At 38.8% G+C, this 20,305-nt stretch overlaps 1 protein-coding gene across 1 annotated transcript in view; it reads left to right on the top strand.

Moving 5' to 3' along the window:
* Nucleotides 1-17,162, top strand: part of ZNF804B (zinc finger protein 804B) — a gene marked incomplete at both ends in the record, with an annotated part of 232,700 nt that extends 215,538 nt beyond the window's left edge. The window contains 2 exon segments of the mRNA XM_080339612.1: nucleotides 10,735-10,865; nucleotides 13,472-17,162. Of these exon segments, the coding sequence (XP_080195738.1) occupies nucleotides 10,735-10,865; nucleotides 13,472-17,162 (3,822 nt within the window).
* Between the last annotated feature and the right edge of the window lie 3,143 nt (nucleotides 17,163-20,305).

Raw genomic sequence — 20,305 nt, 5'->3', positions numbered from 1 at the left:
TAGGAAACACATGGCCATAAAATCTCCTAATCATCAACGTTGATTTTTAATAAGTTTCAGAGCACTAGAGGAAGATGCATCAAGCTAGAAGGTAGATAATGTCATGCTAGGATTTAAAAAGAATAAACAAGAAAATCTGTCATCCTGACATTAGTGACAGGGAAAATACTGGCATGCCTGATACATAAAGTATTAAAGAATGAAACTGTAATTAATTTCATTTAATGTAGTTTATGTGAAATATATCTTGTAAAAAATAATTTGATTTTATCAGTTTCTCTGTTAAAACACAGCAAATTAGGTTGTCCTCTGTCTCATGTTATTGAAAAGTTTTGATCAGGTGATTACAAAAGTCCTTTGTGGCCTTTTTTTATTGTCAAAAACTGCAAGGAAATGTCATTTATTAAACTTCCTTTACTTTGAACAGGCATTTAGTTACAGTATTGCGGCTGGATTCCTGGGTACTTTTAACTCTCCTGTTCCAGAAGAGATCAGCCTACTTTAAGTAAATACAAGATAAAGAATATTTTGGTTTTGACTGAATAAAAAAAATAAAATAAACAACCTAAAATAATTTTTATGGATAGCTATTACATTCTATTAGCAAAAAATCAATATTTTACTTCCTTGATGTATTTGATTTCTCCTTATAGCTGCCTTTAATATCCTTCATGCACATATTATTTCTCACTATTTGCCCTGACCATACCTTTTCATCTGAAATGCAGTGAGTGGTATATGTAAACAACACTATTTTTATCTCAAGTGCATGTTAAAATGACTGGTTTTAGTGACGAACTTGTTTTCTGTTTCAGCACTTCAAAGTCACTGTGTAGTGGCCTGCTGATTCAACTTTCCTTTATGTAAACTTATGGATCTAGCACAGTAGTTTGTAATAGATTTATCCTTTATGATTTATTGTTGTTCTATCAGCACTGTCATAGTTATCAAGAATTAACCGATTATACAGTTAAATCAAATTTGGGCATAATTCAGATGTCTGGCATCTTTCCTCTTGTTTTAACAGGCTTACACAGAGTTAGATGTAGTAACTAAACATGTATCTGTAAATGCCTCTTCAGTCTCCTCCCTGTTCTTTTCAGAAGTCACACCATCTCTCTTTGCCTTCTTTTCTTTATTTGTAAAGTGACATGGTGAAGGTACCTGTTTCACAAGGAACCTGAGATCTGCCTATGGAAAGTGCTATGTAAAATATACGTAGGGTCACTTCCACTCTCATTTTTGTTACTCTGAAAGTCTGATGACCACAATGACGAAAGTTTGAGGCCGGGCTTTGGACTCACTTGTTAAATTCTTGGACAATTTGGATTCTTGCTCTTTTACTTAAAATATAGGTGATTTTGTATCCCACCTCCTACAGTTAAAACAAAGGAAAAGAAAGTGGTGAAACAGGCTTCAAAAGCATGTGGAAAAGGCTTAATTATTTTTAATAAGATTGCAGGAAGTACTAAAAGTTTTGAAATGCACTGGTCATACACGCGGTCTGTAATGACAGGTTTTTCTCTCTAAACTGCTTAAATTAGAAGGAAAAATAAATAAAATATATGAAATTATGGGATTTTTTTCTCTGGCTAAGAGAGCCCAACACCCCAAAAAGTGATGTATAATAATACATGGACATGCAGTGAAGATACAGTCCCTGCTCCAAGTTTCATAACATTCAAATGTGTTGCTTTTACTGGGTAAATTACTCTGTATTCTGAAGTGGCACCAAATATGTCTAATCAAATAATACAATATGCAGCCAGCTTGTTGGAGCATATGACAATAAGTTTACTGGAACTGATATAAATATGTGTGGTCAAGTGGAGCATATGCTGGATGCACAAATAGCTCAGGCCTTCAGATGAGACAGTTGATGCCACAAAGTACCTGATCTGTCCTGTCCCCTATGGAAATGGCCTCCATGAAACCTGTCTGTTTTAACTTTACTTGGGGGATTCTCATGAGCTGTACAAATGGATGTACTTTCACCCAGCAATTGATCAAATTAGTTTAATTAGCAGGAATATTTGCAGATCTGGTTAAACAGTAAGAAGCTCCCACAGAAACGACAGAGGTTAGCACTAGTAGGTCTTGATGCTTTCTGGCATGAAGATCCCTTGCACTAGACGAGACCACCTTTCTATACAGACTTAACAGGAGTTTCTGTGAAGATGTACAAAAACATGGCCTCCAAAGAGCCATCTCTAATTTATCCTTCTGGTTGGATCTGTGATCAACATTTCATTCACTGATAGACAGATGCTCGTCTGATGACACGTCTGAGGACTGAGTTGCTCCCCCTCCTGCTATCATCACATTCCCCAACCAATCATGGCTGTTTATTTTTTTCTATCTTCCCAATCATTCCCACTAAAAATACTGAATCTGTTGAGATAGACTTCGGATATAAGCCACTCCAAAAAATGATGCTATCGCGCACTTCGAAGTGTTCTATAGCTATTCACGGGTAAAACAAATGAAAATTTATCAGCTAGTTTTAGAGCTTCATATCTCCTGGTTAATTCTTCTATGTAATAGCCCTTCCAATCTATTTTTAGGATTTTATTTACCATAGTAAAAGCAAATATCTTTGTTATTATTTTATCCCTTTCACTTAGAGAGCTAATATAAGCTTCAGACACAAAGTCTAAGTATGTTCTCTAATAACTATCGTTCTCATTTGATGGTTTGCACTGTGAATTGGTTTTACAAATAATGTATTTGGTTCCAATATTAGGGTTACAAGCAAGACAATAATTACTGAAGTTCACATTATGTCTTTTTCCTCATTTAACTCTTCAATGGTGAATTTGTTTAGAACTTAATTAAAGAGCTTTTCAGCAAAGTGGAAATCAATTTTTAAAGCAAATCGGGCACTCAAACTCTCACGTCACTTCATGGACTTAGATTCAGAGAAAACTCTCTAAACATGACAGGAGACATATACCTAATGCTGACTAAAGAAACTAGTGGTATACATTAGATTTTTACCTGGGGCTGCAAAGCATTACAGAATGATGAATATTTTGGAGGATGCATTGTAAATTATATTTGGGTGAAAAAAGTCTAAATGTAAGTGGAAAAAAAAATTATCTAATTCATACTAATCTTCCATTTTCTAACTTAATGCATGGAATTTTTTTTTTTCCAAAGCTGCCTTCTCTTTACATCAATGCAGTTATGCTGCTGTGAATAAGAAGAGGATTTGCTTCTCAGTATACCTGTAGCAACTGTTATTTGCCCCAGTATCTGAAGTAGTTATAACAAGAACCTTGTTAAATCTATATAATGGGATGATTGTGGTCCCTGGTAGAATGCTCAAAAGAAGTAATGCTGTTCCCCACTACTGTGGTCCTATGGTCCTCAAATTGAGAGTGTATGAGACAGCAATTTAGAAGAAATTATTCCTGAAGCCAGAGACCCCCTGGAGAACGAGAGGTGGAAAATATGGCAAGGAAATGCAGATTATGAAAGCCTTCTCTGCATTCTTGGCAATGATTTATAAAGAAAGTCCAGACGTCTTCCTCGACTTTATATTGCATGTTCTAAAAGCACACTAATTTAAAGTACTCTTTTATGCAACCTGGAAATATAAATATTATCCGCAGCAATGAAAATGTACCAATACCACCAATTTCCTTTGTCTATCAAAAGTCTAACTCTGAGATAGAATTGTAGAATAGTTTGGGTTAGAAGGGACTTTTAGAGATCATCTAGTCTAATCCTCCTGCAATGAGAAGGAATATCTTCAACTAGATCAGGTTGCTCAGAGCCCCATTCAGCCCGGCCTTGAATATCTCCAGGGATGGGGCACCCACCACCTTTCCGGGCAATCTGCTCCAGTGCTTTACTACCGTCACTGTAAAAAATTTCTTCTCTATATCTAGTCTAAACCTACTCTTTTTAAGTTTAAAACCATTACCCTTTGTCCTATAGTACAAGCCCTGCTAAAAAAGTTTATCCCTATCTTTTTTACAAGCCTCCTTTAAATGCTGAAAAACTGCAATAAAGTCTTCCTGGACCCTTCTCTGCTCCAGGCTGAACAACCCCAACTCTATCAGCCTGTCCTCATAGAAGAGGTGTTCCAACCCTTTGATCATTTTCATGGCCTTCTTCTGGACCCTCTCCAACCGGTCCATGTCCTTCTTATAGTGGAGACTCCAGAGCTGGACACAGGACTCCAGGTGGGGTCTCACCAAAGCCAAGTAGAGGGGCAAAATCACCTCCCTTGACTTGCTGGCCATGCTCCTTTTGATGCAGCCCAGCAGACAATTGGCTTTCTGGGCTGCAAGCACACGTTGCTGGCTCACATCCAGCTTTTCATTCACTAATATCCCCAAATCCTTCTCTGCCAGGCTGCTCTCAATCCCTTCATCCTCCAGTCTGTATTGGTGCCGAGGGTTACCCTGACCCAGGTGCAGAACCTTGCAATTGGCCTTATTGAACCTCATGAGGTTCACATGGGCCCACTTCTTGAGCTTGTCCAGGTCCCTCTGGATGGGAATCCTGTCCCTCAGGCATGTCAACAGCATCACTCAGCTTGGTGTCACCTTCAAACTTGCTGAGGGTACACTCAATCCCACTATATCATTGAGGAGGATAATAAAATGTACTGGTCCTAGTATGGACCCCTGAGGGACAGCACTTGTCACTGATCTCCATCTGGATATCAAGCCATTGACTTTGATGTGACCATCCATCCAGTTTGTCATCCAACAAGCAGTCCACCAAACAAATCTATCTCTCTCCAATCTAGAAAGGAATGTTGTGGGGGACTGTGCCAAAGACTTTACAGAAGTCTAGACAGTCAACATCCCTAGCTCTTCCCTTGACCACTGATTTAGTCACTCCATCATAGAAGACTACCAGGTTGGTCAGACACAACTCATCCTTGGTGAAGCCATGGTGGCTGTGTCAAATCACCTCCTTGTCCTTCATGTGCCTTAGCATAGCTTCTAGGAGGATTTGTTCCATGATCTTCCCAGGAGAAGATGTGAGGCTCAGAGGTCAGTAGTTCCCAGGATCCTCCTTTCTACCCTTTTAAAAAATGTGTGCAATGCTTCCCTTTTTCCAGCCATGAGGGACTTCACCTGACTGCCATGATTTTTCAAACATTATAGAGAGTGTCTTGGCAACTACATCAGCCAATTTCCTCGGGACTCTGGGATGCATCTTGTCAGGTCTCATAGACTTATGTATGTCCAGGTTCCTCATGGGGTCATGAACTTGATCTTCTCTTACAGTTGCTTCCCCAGTCCCTGTCTTCCAGTCCATCCACTGGAGAGGTGTAGAAGAGATATTGCCAGTGAAGAGTGAGGCAAAAATTTGTTGAGTACCTCAGCCTTCTGCTCATCCACTATTACTAGTCTGCCAGTCTTGCTCATCGTGGGCGTACACTTTCTTTGACTTTCCTTTTCTGGCTGACATACCTATAGAAGCCCCTGTTATTCTTTGCATCCCTTGCTAAGTTCAGCTCCAGCTGTGTCTTGACCTTCCTGACCTCATCCATACACAACCAGGCAGTGTACCTTGACTCTTCCCTGTATACCTGTTCCTGCTTCCACCACCTGCACATTTCCGTCTTTCCTTTTATTTTGACCAGCAAGTCTTGACTCAGCCGTGTCAATTTCTTGCCTTCCTTACTCAGTCTCTTGTACCTGGAGACTGAGAGCTCTTGTGCTCTATGGAAAATATCCTTAAAGATCTGCCAGCTCTGTTCTGCTCCCTTGTACCTGAAGGCAGTTTCCCAGGGGGTGCTAATGACTAACTCCTTGAACAGCTGGAATTTTGCTTTCCTAAAATTCAGGACCCTGCCTTTACTCTTCACTTGTCCCACATCCCTCAGGACCATGAACTCCACAACCACTGCAGCCCAGGCTGCCTCCAATCTTGACATCACAAATTAGCTCACTTGCATTTGTGCCCATGAGGTCCAGTACTGTAATACCCCCTTGGTAGGGCTGTCTATTGCCTGGCTGAGGAAGCTATCCTCAGTGCACTCCAGGAGTCTCTTGGATTGCCTACAGCTCACCATGCTACTTTTTCAGCAGATATTGGGGTGGTTGAAGTCCCCCAGCAGGACAAGAACCTGTGAGCATGATGCCTCCTGTAGGTGGAGTAAGATGAAGCCTTCTTAGGCTTCATCAGTAGTTTCACCATAATTGGGTGGCCTGTAGTAGACACCAACCACAAGGTCTCCTTTGTTATTTCTCTCTCTGATTCTTACCCGTAAGCTTTCAGCCTGCTTATGCCTATTCTTCAGAGACAGGTCTTCATATTCTATCCAGTTCTTGATGTAGAGGGCAATGCCTCCACTCCTCCTTCCTCACCTGTACCTTCTGAACAGACTGTAGCCATTGATAGTCACACTCCAGTCATGGGATCTGTCCCACCAAGTTTCATTAATGGCAACCAGGTTGTGGCTTTCTAGCAGCATGGTGACTTCCAGCTCCTCCTGTTTGCTGCCCATGCTGCATGCATTGGTGTAGGGGCACTTCAGCTGGGCTGTCAGTCATGTCACTTTCTTAGAGGAACACCCCTTAAAAATTAAGATAGCCACCCATAATACCCTCTGTATGCAATGAAGAGAAAGAGGTACTTTTAGAGTTCATTTTATCCCTCTGCTTTAGACAGCTGCTTTAAAAAGAGACAATTTGGTCTGTAAAAGTACTTTCTTTCCAGTGGTCATAAGGGAAAATCTAAGCAACTACTGTAGGCATCTGAATTGGATCAGACGAACAGCAATCCAGAGAAATGTTCACCTGCACAGGGAGGAACGGAAATCAGGGTCATAACTCTGGAGAGAAAGTAATCTCAATAATGCAAATGTAGCCAGTGGTGAGTACACTGGAGGTGCTCATACATCAATGAAAAGCAAGTACTGGCCACAATGAAGCAACAATTTCTAAAAAATGACCAAACATTAAGAATGGCCAGAAATTTCTAAAGTACAGGTATTGATCCATTGACATGTCATGTCTAGAAAAAGTAGGCAGTGAAGATGTAGCTCCATTAACTCATTTGGATCTCCTGGTGATTCATGCCAGAGTTCAGGAGGAAAAGAACAGATTCAGCAGTTTTTGAGTGGGTCTTAGACAGAGGAACTAATGTGACTCAGGCCTGATTATATAAGCAAACCTTTCCATAACAGTGAATGTTATTTTGTAATCTGTTAATATTTTGAAGGGGGGGGGGGTATAAAAAAGGGAAGGGCTACTTTTAGATATGGAAATGTCCACACACACATGCACACAAAAAACAGAGAAAGAATAGAACCCGAGTCTGAAAATGAAATATATCTCCATGGCAATGATATTGGTAGCAGGTGAAGGACAGAACACAAGATTTCTGTTAAATAAATCATAATCTATTACACATGTCTCTATTTGAATGCCCAGTTAAGTACCTAATTACATGAAAAATGCAATTACCATGTAAAGCTATGTTAATTTTCAAGCACACCTGCTGAGCTTAGGGTTGTCATTCAGGTACCTGCTCGATTGCTTGCTGTTGTGCACCACCTGCAGAAAATATTTGTGTGCCTGTCAGGAGTCTGGCACAGGTTATTAGTGAGGAATACCACAGCTTTGCAGGTTCAGTGAGCAGTTCTATTGTCTATCCAACACAGCCGACAAATTTAATTATGACTCCTAACTAAAGCTCTGGCAGTGCAGCTTTTTTTATTTTGATGAGGGGATGTGCAGGGACAGTCCTTTCTCCATTCAGACTGTAGATGCTTTTGATTTCTTGGATTTCATCTCGAGTTAATGCGTCCTCTGCTATGTTTACCATATTTTTTTATTATTTTCTCTACTTCCTTGACACATGCTGTATGCCATTAGAGAGCAAAAAATACTGCTAGAACTTCTCTTCTTAGTGTTCATCCATTTGCTTTGTTGATTATCATCCTAACTGTCAAAGCAGTGAAATGGTATTGCTTTGCAGTACTTGCACTCCATAGTACTAGTTTTCACATTGTTCTGTGCTGCCTTGACAGGTAGAAAATGTTTCTGTTTTTCCTCATGAATGCTTTATGTGTGATACCAACCAGCTCATGGTGACAGCTAAAACACAGCAAGAAGCACTAAAGGACATTTCTCGAGTGTGTTTCTTTGCCCTTTCTTCATACTGAAGATGTTAATAAGACTCAAGACTACCTATGTTTATGGAGGAGAGGATCTTTACTGTTTAAATATCTTTATGCTCTTGTGAATATTACTTAGATGACAGAAAGTGTGTTTTCTTTCTGGGAAGATTGTCTCACTTCTTTTACAGCTTTGGCTTTAACATATTATATTAAAAGCTTTTGTGGACCAAAAGTAATGTTGTCTTACAAATTCATCCATTTTACTGTACATTGAAAGGAATGATGTTGAAGGAACAGTAAGGGAGGTCATCTAAGGGGACAGGAAAAAGACAAAAATGTGGTGAAACAACGATTTATTTCCAAGGCACTGGAGCCTTAGACCTTATAAGAGGACATTGCAGCTGTCCTGTTTTAGAGTCTAGTTAGGTGAAGTACTAGATGTGGGAGCTGATAGAAACTTTCCAAAGAGACATAATAGAGGTTTGACAGTGTCATTATTTCTGATGAATATGTTTAAACTTTCAACAGGCACCAGGTGGCAGGACAGTTCTTGCTGGTTGGAGCTGCGCTAGTTCCCTGAGCAACTGTCTTTCTGGTTTTCTCCTCATCCAATGGAGTTCACCTGTGCGGAGACATCAGGGTGGTTGAGAGCCAGCTCTTAAGCTCCCTGAGCAGGTGATTCATGGGCAGCCTAGCTCTCCCTACCTCCAGATCAGTGCTCAGAGGCATATGCCTTGGTGTCCAGAAGGCTGAAAGCAAACAAGAAACTTCTACTCTTAGTCTCCCAGCATTTTTTTGTTCACAGAGGATGTCCGTTTCATTGTTTGTTTGTTTGTTTAAATCCCATACTTGAAGGACAGCTGATGTGATAGTGGTGGGAGATACTCACTACAGCTTTCCAGCACTCTTCATGGAATGTAGTCATGAACCCTGTATGGCCTGTTTCCATCAAGGGTTCCTCCATGCCGTTCTGTCATATTAGGTGATCGCCACTAAATGGATGACTTATTTTAGCTGGAGAAAAAAATCTGCCCTCTCTTTAGATTGTATAAAGTAACTCTACAGTGGTTTTCATCTATTTGCTTTGACTTCACCTACTGACAAAATCTGGACCTCTCCCCATAAAGCAGTTCTCTCTCATGCATTGATCACTCTCTTGACCCCTAAAAGCTGAGGACTCTGCTATCAGCCCTGTTTCTCAAACACAGATACCTGTTGACCTGTGCAGAGCTCTGTGCCATGGCTCAACTGCTCCACATAGCTGAGCTGCAGAAAGCAGAATTTGCTGCTATAGTGCTGGTTCAGCCTTCCAATTTATCCTTCTGACTCATGTTGCAACTTTGGCCATGCTGTAGGCAAAAAACAGTATGAGATTATGGCAGTGATTAGTATGTCTGTCATAGAATCAGGGAATCAGAGAATAGTTTGGGTTGGAAGGAACCTTAGACAGGCAAGTAGGCATAGGTGTTGGCAGTTCAGCAGCAGTCTTTAAAAGACTGTTATACCAAAGCATTTCTTCAAGTCACGCTTGCAAAAACAGCTCTCTGGACTCCATGGCAAATGTAACATTTTTAGGTGATGATACTATAGTACTGGATTTCACAGAAGAACACAGGACCACCTCCTGATCAACAGGCAAGTAGATGCAGCAGTTTAATTCTCAGTCCTGGTCCTCAAGGTTTGCAGTTTGCACATCTGGCTGATGCGCAGAGGTCCCTTCTGGCTTGTAAATCTGCCTTCCCCAAACACGACAGAGAACTGGACAGGTGGTAAAAGAAGGAAGGCTGGCATTTCTGCCATGGAACATGGAAGCATGGACTTGAACTGAGGAGCTGTAAGGCTGGACATGACATGCTGAGTCCTACAAAACACAGTGAACTCAAAGGCAACACAGTACCACTTTTTTTTTTTTTTGGCAGAGGATGCTTTTTGGCACTTTTTGGTTTGCATCTTCTTCTCTACCACTTTTCCTTGTACTATCACCAGTGCAAAACCATGTAATAGAAAATGTAATAAAGGCAAAGAATTTTGTTCTCTCCAACAGGCAATTACAGGAATTACCTGATATACAGATGTTGGAGGAGCTAAAAAAAAAAAAAGAAGTAAAAATAACCATTAAAGAGTTTCCTGATCAAATATTTCTGACAGTAGTTCTTTCCTCTGAAAAACAAACACAGTTTAAAAAGCTACAAAAACAACATAGAAGCACACATGCATCCATGCATTTATGTTCAAGTATAGAGATGTATAAAATATACTACGCACATGACATCAGCCTTATTCTAGTGTATGTCTATGAATTAAATTCCAACTGACTGAATTAAATTGGAAAATTTCTACTACATTAAATGGAGTATAGTTTTGGGTATGTATTTGTACACAGAAGATCTGTGTATTCATAAGAAACTAAAAAGCTATCATTCATATGTAGGTATAGATCAGTTAAATAGCAACAGCTCAATCATGCTGTTTTGTTAGGCAAAAATAGCATTTTCAATTTCTTCTTAGGACAATATCATTTTAAGTATATTTTCACTCTCCATTTACATATTAACTTCACCAAAAGCAAATAAATTATGTAAGAGGAAATGCATCTGCTGTGTACATATTTAATCCCTTCTCTTTTTGTTGTCTTCACACAGAGATTGAAAGATTTAAAACAAAGGGAATTTGCTCGAAATGTGGCCTCAAAGTCATGGAAAGATGAGAAGAAGCAGGAAAAAGCACTCAAGCGGCTTCATGAGCTTGCAGAGTTACGGAAGCAGTCAGAATGGTAAGTATTTAAAATTTGTGTTACATATTTATGCCCTCTTTCCTTGATCCCAGAAGAAGTCTTCCTATTTTCACTCCTACACTCTGTTGTGTACAGAGATTGTGTACATTGTAACCTGTTTTCAGCTGTCCCCAATTCCAAATATTCCTGTTCTGCAAACCATAAAATTGAAAACCCCTGAATTAATCACTTGCTATTTGAAGGTTTGTGTTTTTGTTTCCTGTATCCAGTTAATCTCATCTCTTCTGAACAGCGTGGTTTGAAGATGTTTTTATAATATTACCATTTTATCTTATGAATAGATTAGTATCACTGCCTTATCATTTGATAGTAAGTGAACAGGAGAGGAAAACACCTTTTGGAGCATCTATACTTAGTGTGTGAATGATTTTCACTACTTTTAGTATAATGAGATTATTCTCACAGTTTCTCTGTAGAGTAATGGAAATATCATTATGCGAATGAAAAACAAGTAGCTAACTGAGTTAACTTTACCCAATACTGTTAGCTCATATCAAGATACAGTACAAAGTTTGCACTAATAGACATTTATGTTTGAGAAATCTCCTTTGTTTAATGACACTGAATGCTTCAGTAGAATAGATTGCCACCAGACCAATTGTTTATGTTAATCTATGACTGTAATGAGTTAAGTAGATAATTAAACAGGCATGTCTTTAAATTCATATCCAGCTTACTGTACTCTGGAAATAATAACATTCAGACTTTATTATACACTCATTTTGGCCTATGTAATTGCTTTTGAGTAATCTGCTGAAATATAGCAGTTTAGTGCTAATGTATCACTTTTATGGTTACAACTCCATTTTCATACAAATCTACTGAAAGCAATGTAACTTGGTGTGGGAAGATACCTTTATGCCCATGCACTTGAAGATGTAGTCTCGGATAGACTGCTAAGGTCAGTGATAACAGGAAAGAGAGAGAGAGACTGGGAGGTAAAAAAGTGGGTTTGCTTTTAGAAACAGTCAGGAGTCCATAATCATTTACAAAGAGCCTGGAAAGACAGCTTGCCATTCCTGTTTGTAATGACCAACAGATTCAGGGGTGGCCACAAGCTGTCATCCCAGTGGAGCAGTAGCATTCCCAGTTGCTCAAACAGGACAGAAAGTCAGCCCTTCTAAGCCAAAGTCTACACACACACACATGCAAAAAATTGCTTTTGTCCCCAAGTATTGTGTCTCAGGTTCCAACAGAGTTCCTTACAACAAGCTAGTTGACAATAAAATTACTGTTAATCTCATGCACAAAAAAGCTGAAAAATGCAGCTTTATTTTACTGTTCCAAGTAGACTTTGAAAATTATCTCTTTAAATGCCTTCTCCAAGAGATAATTCCTTCTTCATGTATATATAGGGGTGAATTTGTATCTCCTGATGCCAAATTTGTGGCAAATGCAAATATATTCTCAGAAATGCATACATATTCTCAATCTCTGAGTTGACCATACTCCAGGGAGTCTTTATGTCATTTCCACTGCTGGAGATCAATGCATTTTTATAGCATTTATAAAGCATCCTGACTATTTATAGATAGCTGTTATGCAGATCTGGCAGTCGTAATTCACTTACATTTAATTACAATATTTTAGAATTTTTAATCAAACTCTTTACTGAAGCTGGTTCCAAAATTGTTTCATGTAAGTGTACTGTAGTACTGCATTGATAGCAAATGTAGATAATTGGTCCAATGAAATGTATGTTTAAAATATTACTTGCAATAACTTTTGGTGGCTATATATATATCTCATCTCTAAAGGAAAATGACAGCAATCATTCCAACCTCAGTTATTTATCCGTTGCAAGAAATCAATGATTTGCCTTAAAACAGTTTGATTTTTTTTCTTAAGTGCAAGAAAACTAAACTGCAGATTTTGGGGAAAAAATAAAATGTAATAAATGGAAGTAGAACACAGAAGGAGAAAATATGACAAAGAAAGTCAAATGGTGGTTGATAATGAGAAAACTTAAGTTACCATTAATACCAATGGAAATGGACCTTTTGTCTTTTTCCCCACTAACGTTTGGTGATAGTTTTAGCATTACTATATCTTTGCATGCATCACAAAATCATTTATTGCAGAAAAATGTAAAGATAAAATAAAAATCTATGCTTAAAAATCATCTACCCTAAGCAAGAAGAAATCTGCCTTTTCTCTTGTGGAGTCTCATTGTGCAGATGCTTCAGGTTGAAGTGCCACATTTTGAACAAGGCACAATTTCCTTTTCAGTGACCTCTCAGAAAACCAAGACTTAGCACATACTTGTAATTTATATAAATTTAGAGTAAAGACAATATTGTTTGTTCTGCATGTACATGGGCATAATTCTGAAAAAGAGCATTAATGTGCTGACTTTGAATCTTATAATTTCCTGTGTGTAAAGACTTTCTTACCCATATAGAGGTGCGAACTCAGGACTATACTGCGCATTTACCCTTTAGAAACTAGAAACTTAGTTTTCCCCTGTAACAGCATGAGTGACACACTTCTTTACCAGACAGACATTGTCAAATCTGAGTTCTGCCTTGATTGTTTAATACAGTTGTTTTTGGTTTTGTTTTTTTTTTTTTTTAATTACCTTACAGCATCACTGGAAATGGGCCATTGCTTAAAGCCCCAAGATTAGTTGTGGAAAAGCAGCAATCACCAGATGGCGTTTTCCTGTACAAGGGCAGCAAGTTCACAGCTGGTTCTCAAAGAACCACCTTAAGTAAAGGACAAGGTTTCTCCAGCAACATACTAGAGAAACAGCAGCCTATAGTAAGTAGGCACCAGTCCTCTACTGAAAGACCCCATGCACTTGGAAATCAAGTCTCACAAGTGTTCCCGGATAGGACTAATGGTTCTCACAGGGCAGGGGTGTCTTTCTCATTCTCTAAAAAGGTCCATTTGAAGCTCGAGTCCTCAGCATCAGTCTTCAGTGAGAACTCTGAAGAAGGAAATGATTGTAGTGAATCCCCCAACCATAAAGCAAAACAAGCTCTTGAGGGCTGTTGTTCTGGCACAGTTTTGGAGGAAGATGTGAAAACAAGCTTGGATAAAGGGTCGCCTATTACACAAAACCAAATGGATTTGGATAATTGTCTATCAAGTCATGTAGCTACAAAACCTAAAATGGTAAAGGAAAATGATAAAAGCAGTGACAGAGAACTAGAAGAAAAGGTCAGTGCTCATCCTTCATTTTCCAAAGTCAGAATGCATCTTTCTAATTTGGATTTTTCTGGTTCACTTGGAGAAACAGAGCAAGAAAGCCATTTGAATGAGTCTTATCAATTTTTGGAAGCTCTTATTTCACCTTCATACCAGGCTAGTGATTTTTGTACACAGCTGAACACCTGCAAGCACAGCAATGGCCACCTGCCTGACCAGTTACCTGAGCTCCCTCAACAGCCAGTACCTCAGCTGCCATGTGCAAGCAACACTAATGACAGTCCTGGGATGGTAAAAAAAGAAAGATCTTTAGAGAGTTCAGAAACCACAAATGGAAATATGGAAACACTTCCAAGGGAGACCATGGTTAAAGAGGTTAAGCCCCAGGCATTACCTTTCCTCCATGTAGTGAGCAAAGATGGCACCACTGCTCTACAGTGGCCCACAGAATTACTTTTGTTTACAAAAACTGAGCCCTGTATTTCATATGGCTGTAATCCATTGTATTTTGACTTCAGACTCTCTTTAAATCACAGAGATGGTAAACAGCATGAAACAAACCAAGAAAGCTGTAAAGAGCACTCTATAAATAAGACTGCAGATGAAAATGAAGACTCAGGTTTAATAAAACACAAGCAAATGTCAAATGAACAAGATAATCACTTGTTGAAACCAAAGAAGATGAAAGGTTCCCTAAATTCAAGAAAGGCCAAGCAAAAAGCTGAGTCAGACATAGGGAAAAAAATGAATGAAAATGGTCAAAAATACATTGCAGATTATCTGAATGAAAATATACCCAAAGTGCCTGCTTACCTCAATCTCTCACAAAAGGATTATGTGACAGAAAAAAGCCTTCAAACAAAACCACTGAGAAGATCTTTAAAGCATCATTTTCATAGCTGTGAAAGAAAAAAACAGAACATTAGAAATGAAAGCATTTCCTTTTCTGCTTTTATGTCTAGGATTAAAAACTCTAAAGCTGCAAAATGTCATTTAATTTATTCTGAGGAAAAGTGTAAAAACCAAAATGACTGCAGATCCGTTCAAGATGTGGTCAGCTGCAACAGTGATATAAGTGATAGTGGGAAAGACTCTAGTGGAAGTTCCCTTAATTACAAATCCAGTTCAAACTGCAACTATTTGGAAAATGAAGGAGATGCAAGTTCCATGAGATGCTGGAAATTCCTATCTCCCCAAAGGTCCTCTTCTGACAGACATTCCAGCTATTCTAACACTTCAGATAGCGATACAAGTAGCTACCTGAGCTATATGAGTCCCACATTGAATAATCACAGCAGAAATAATTTGCTTTTTTGTTGTAAAAGTAAAAGCAAGACAGCTGAAAGGCACAAATGTGAACACAGAAAGCACAAGTGTATTTTTGCTTCTGAAGGTACAGATGAGGATTATCATTGTCATGGTAGAAGTCACAGAACTAGGAACTGTACACAGAGGGGCACTATTAAATATCGAAGATGGTCAAGACATAAAGTTTTACAACACAGAGACAGATCTAAACACAGCAGATGTAGACACCGGCATTTTTGCAAAGTGCACAGTCAAAGTAGAAGCTACCATAGCTCCAAAATTTGTTCCACCGGAGATTCAAGAAGCAGTGAGAGGTCATCTAGTAGCAGAATGTCAAGAGGTAGCAGTTCAGAATCCTTCTCAAAAGAGACTGACAACTATGAAAACAAAACAAAAGAGGATGCAGAAAGAGATTCTAACTCTGAACCAGGAAAAGCTGAAACTGTGCATTATGACTCTCTGAATGTGAATGGTCAGTCAAAAAATGTTGCCTCCTGCTCTTCTGGAAACCTGGCAAAAGACATATGTGGAAAAAGAAAGTCACTGACAGCCAGCTTACTTTTAGAAAGAGTGCAGTCCAAGAAAGCCAAGGAACAAACACAAAATTCAGAGAGGTTTTCAAACACTTGTGGAGTGGAATTAAAGGATCACTCACAAAGTCACTTTGCTTTTCAATTTTCGTCACCAGTAGATGACACTGCAATGTTACCTTCACCAGAGAAACTGCTAAGCATAGGTAAAAATGACATGGGGTATAACAAAATCAGTTCATTGGATACCAGTGTGAAGAAAAACAACTTTGAAGCATCAGAGATAACTAATGTTGCTCTTTCAACAGGCACTGATTATAATCATTGTCTTTTTAAAGACATCATTCAAATAGGAACAGGCTATCAGAGCCCAAGCATAAAAACGAACACAGCAATAAAGGAACAATCAAATCTCTTCATTAGTGAAGTGCAACCCTTTATACAAAGCTGTGACCCAGTACCAAATTATTTCCCTGGTGCTTTTCCCTCTAATAGATATTCTGTTGTTGCTAATTCAACAGAGACCAAAGAAGAACTACATGATGTAAACATGGACTCAAACCATGCAGAAGGCAGTTCAGACTCTCTTTGTGAAAATGCTATGCAGAAGTATGATGACACAGTAAATGACCTAGAAGTGTACAGTAAATCCACCTCCCCTCCTTTAACGCAGCAGCCTATCACGTTTTCACCAGAGGAGGTAGACAAATATAGGTTGCTGCAGCTGCAAGCTCAGCAGCATATGCAGAAACAACTTCTGGCAAAACACCTGAAAGTTTTGCCTGCCCCAGGACCAGCTGCCTTCTCTGCAACACCAGCAGTTCCTGCCCTTCCTGTCCAGCAGCACGCTACTGTCACCACTATCCACCACACCTTGTTGCAACGTTTTGCTGTCTCAGCATCTGTCCATCCCTATGGCAGCCATCTCTCCCCGGCACACCTCCACCCCCTCTCTCAGGCACATTTCACACCTATATCACTTTCCCCATTAGCGCCAGCTCTCATTCCCACCCACCCTGCTCTGCTGATGGGACACCCATTGCACTTTGTCTCCACCCCTACTCTCCACCCTTCCCCACTGACCCTCCCTGCACTGCCACACGCTGCATACATCCCAGCCTTATTTACACCACACCTAAATGCAGCCACACATTCCGCTATACATCCAAATCCCTTAGTTCATCCATTATTCCAAGGGCAAGAGCCCCATCAACATTCTTGCTCTAGCCAGACCCAGCAATTACCAACAATAAAAGAAGTTTTCAGTGTTTCTAGCTATTTAAACTAGCCCAAATGCTTACACCATGGCTCTGAAACCAAATTTGAATAAAATAAATTATTCAGTGTTCAATCACATGTCTGAGGGGAAAACTGTTTTGCTGAGAGCACAACAGCAAATATTTTAAAGTCCATAGTCTGGCTGACAGCACATGAATGTTGATTTAGTTCTTTTTTAAAGCCTTTTATGATAGTATCACAAGGGGGATGGAGTCTGGCTAGTGTCATTCAACAGAAGGTTTGAAAAGAACAGCCTGAAGTAAAGTCTATGGCTGTCAGTAAGAATAAGACCACAGCACCCAGACACAATAGGACCAAGAATATCAACACTGTTGAGTGATTTAAAGCAGCACAATTTAAAGCAGCTCAAAGGTTTGCTTTTCCAACTGTGTATATGCAATGGCATAGTGCTTGGTCTGTTTAAGGTATTCCACACTGGGCAAAAAATAAAGCGTCTGGGACACCAAGTCCCCGGTTCTGTCTCCTGGCCAAAAAATTGAGGAGCCTCAGTGTCATACATGGTGAGTTAAGACTGGGAAATGAGGGTCAGAACAACACCTCAAAGATACTTTAGTGATTTTACCACTGAGATATGTTGCTTGTACAGTGTAAAGGGACTGCAGTCTAGCCACAAGTACATAACAAAATATTCCCTTAGAGGGGGATCTGTGCTGGCACAGCAGGCTGTGGCTTTTCTCCCTGAGACAACTATCCAAGGCGGTGAGGGAAAGAAGTGAATGAAGCCAAGTCCTTTGGCATTGCCTGCCTGTGGCTGTAGCACAGAGTATGTCAGGAGTGGGACACAGCAGCCCAGAGCTGCCAAGCAGCTAGTGCTGGCCTTGAACCCCAGAGGTCCTTGGCCAAGACTGCAACACTTCTTTCCTACGAAACAGAACTCTGACATGTGGGAGAGTCTTGCCCAAAGAATGTGTAAAAATGTTTCATCCCTTTCACAAACAATGTAAACAATTGACTGGTCCTATAATATCATGCCGAAGTTCATAAAAATCCACAAGTAAAATTCTGAGAGGAAACTGGTTCTCCAGGTCAAATCTCATGGACTACCAGGCCAGTTTTCAGCACTTCAATGTATATTGAATCTAATCAAGTAAGTCTAGATTTTCACATGGCTTCCCAAATTCTCAACATATAAATCGAAGTTCTGAATCTGCAATATTTGAATGCGCATATCCAACTTCAGGGTAACATGGGACTGAAATTGCTATTAATAACTGTTTATCTGGAAATAGGTGAGGGCTTCAGCATCTATTTGAATGGCACATTTTGACTATTTTTATAATGTTTCCTACTCAACATGGGATATTTAGCATGAAACGAGGTTCTTAATTTTGGTTAGACTGCAGGCATGCTTCCCAATGTAATTGGACAGTGAAGAGTCTGACAGCCATTACCTGTATGCTTGGATTAGAAACTTTTGAAATTATTTCAATTCATTTATGATAATATAGTACACGATTAATAATGTAACTTTCAGAATTTATATAAAACACATGGAGAAAATTTTGTAGGACTTTATTCCATTATATTTGGCTATCTAAAGACATTGAAAAATCTAATTGCAATTAACTTGGTTATTTAAAATACAACTTAGAAACAATTTTCTAACTTATTTTTAATCAAACTAAATTGATCCATTGCAATAACATAGAATTATTTTAATTTCTAAAAGAAGCTGCTTCAGCATAAATGGCTATCATGCCAAGCTGTTCAAATGTCTTTACAAGCTGTGACTGCTTGTTTTTCCGTTGATTTTCAAAGCTAAAATTATTTTGGATACTTAACATTTTAGCCATCAAATAAAAGATGTCAGGAAAAAAAATCTGGAGATTTAGCAAAAGCAAAACATTTTGTATTGAAAAAGATTGGTGAATCTAGCACCCTTGCATATCTTCTGTTTGGACTTCCAGCTTTACTGAATTCATTAACAAAATGGATTTGTGCCATTTTGGAGATACTTATCTTTATGGTTTAATTTTCTCATTTTAATTGTAGGGATTTTATTTAATTGACACTATTGCTTCAGAATTAAGGAAGTCAGAAATTTTCTTTGGGAAAGATGTTAGAAATAAATATTTCCACATTTTTAAAATTCCTTCTTTCATTTTTTTGTCTGAAAATCTTCCCCAAATTAGGTCTCAATTAACATATAATTTCTAGACTTCAGAAACACTGTTTTCTGAGAATCAAACATATTTCACTGAATGTGACTTAACACCTCTGAAAATTAGTACTTGCTTGCTCAGATGGAGATTCCTCGCTCACTTGGACACTTGGAAACATCAGTTATAGTTCCGTGGAAACATTTTGAATTGGATGTTGAAAGGAGCAGATCAATCTGTGCCCTGGAAGAGGATGACTGAGCTGCACATCCACTACCACCAGTTCAGAGATAATACCAGCCTAAAAGATTAATTTCCAGTCCTAAAAAAAATTATATTTATGGGCACAGTTTCATTGCTAGTCAAAAAAACCCTCAATTGTTGTCACTGTAAATAAGAGTTCATTTGAATCCTAAGTAGATAATGCCAAGAGAAAAAACTGTAACAGAAGAAATGCTAATCTCATCTTCAGTGTGTACACACACATTTTGTATCTCTGTTTCTTACAGAATATGTTAATATTGTAAAAATTTCTATGGCAAGAAACCTGACCAACTGAAACTTAACAACATTCAACTATGTTACTCATTTATGGGAAATAGTTATATATGTTCCCTTAATGTATGCACAATACAATGGGATTCTAGGAAGGAACTAAATCATAGGGTGCCCATGCATCGTTGTAAATATCAACAGGGATGATCTGGTAAGGCAAATTAATAGACAATAAAGATTAAATGTAATTATTGGAACAGTAGGAAATAGGACTTTGAGAGGTATATATGGAAAAAAAGAGAGTTTAAGAAGGAGCACAAACAGCACAATAGTAAAAATCCAATATTATTCTTAGTACACAGAAGGGATTTTCTTGCAGAAATGTAATAAAATCAGGAGAGCTGAGATGATATATTTGCTCTACTTGCTGCCATATTTATTTTTCAACAGTAATGTACTTTAAATATGTATCATTATTATTATTATTAAAGCATAATTGAGCCTGATGTATAGAGCCATGTTACAATTTAGTTTTTAT

Source organism: Nesoenas mayeri, assembly GCF_963082525.1.
Source record: "Nesoenas mayeri genome assembly, chromosome: 2".
NCBI classification, from domain to species: domain Eukaryota; kingdom Metazoa; phylum Chordata; class Aves; order Columbiformes; family Columbidae; genus Nesoenas; species Nesoenas mayeri.
This window is presented reverse-complemented; position numbering and strand designations above follow the sequence as displayed.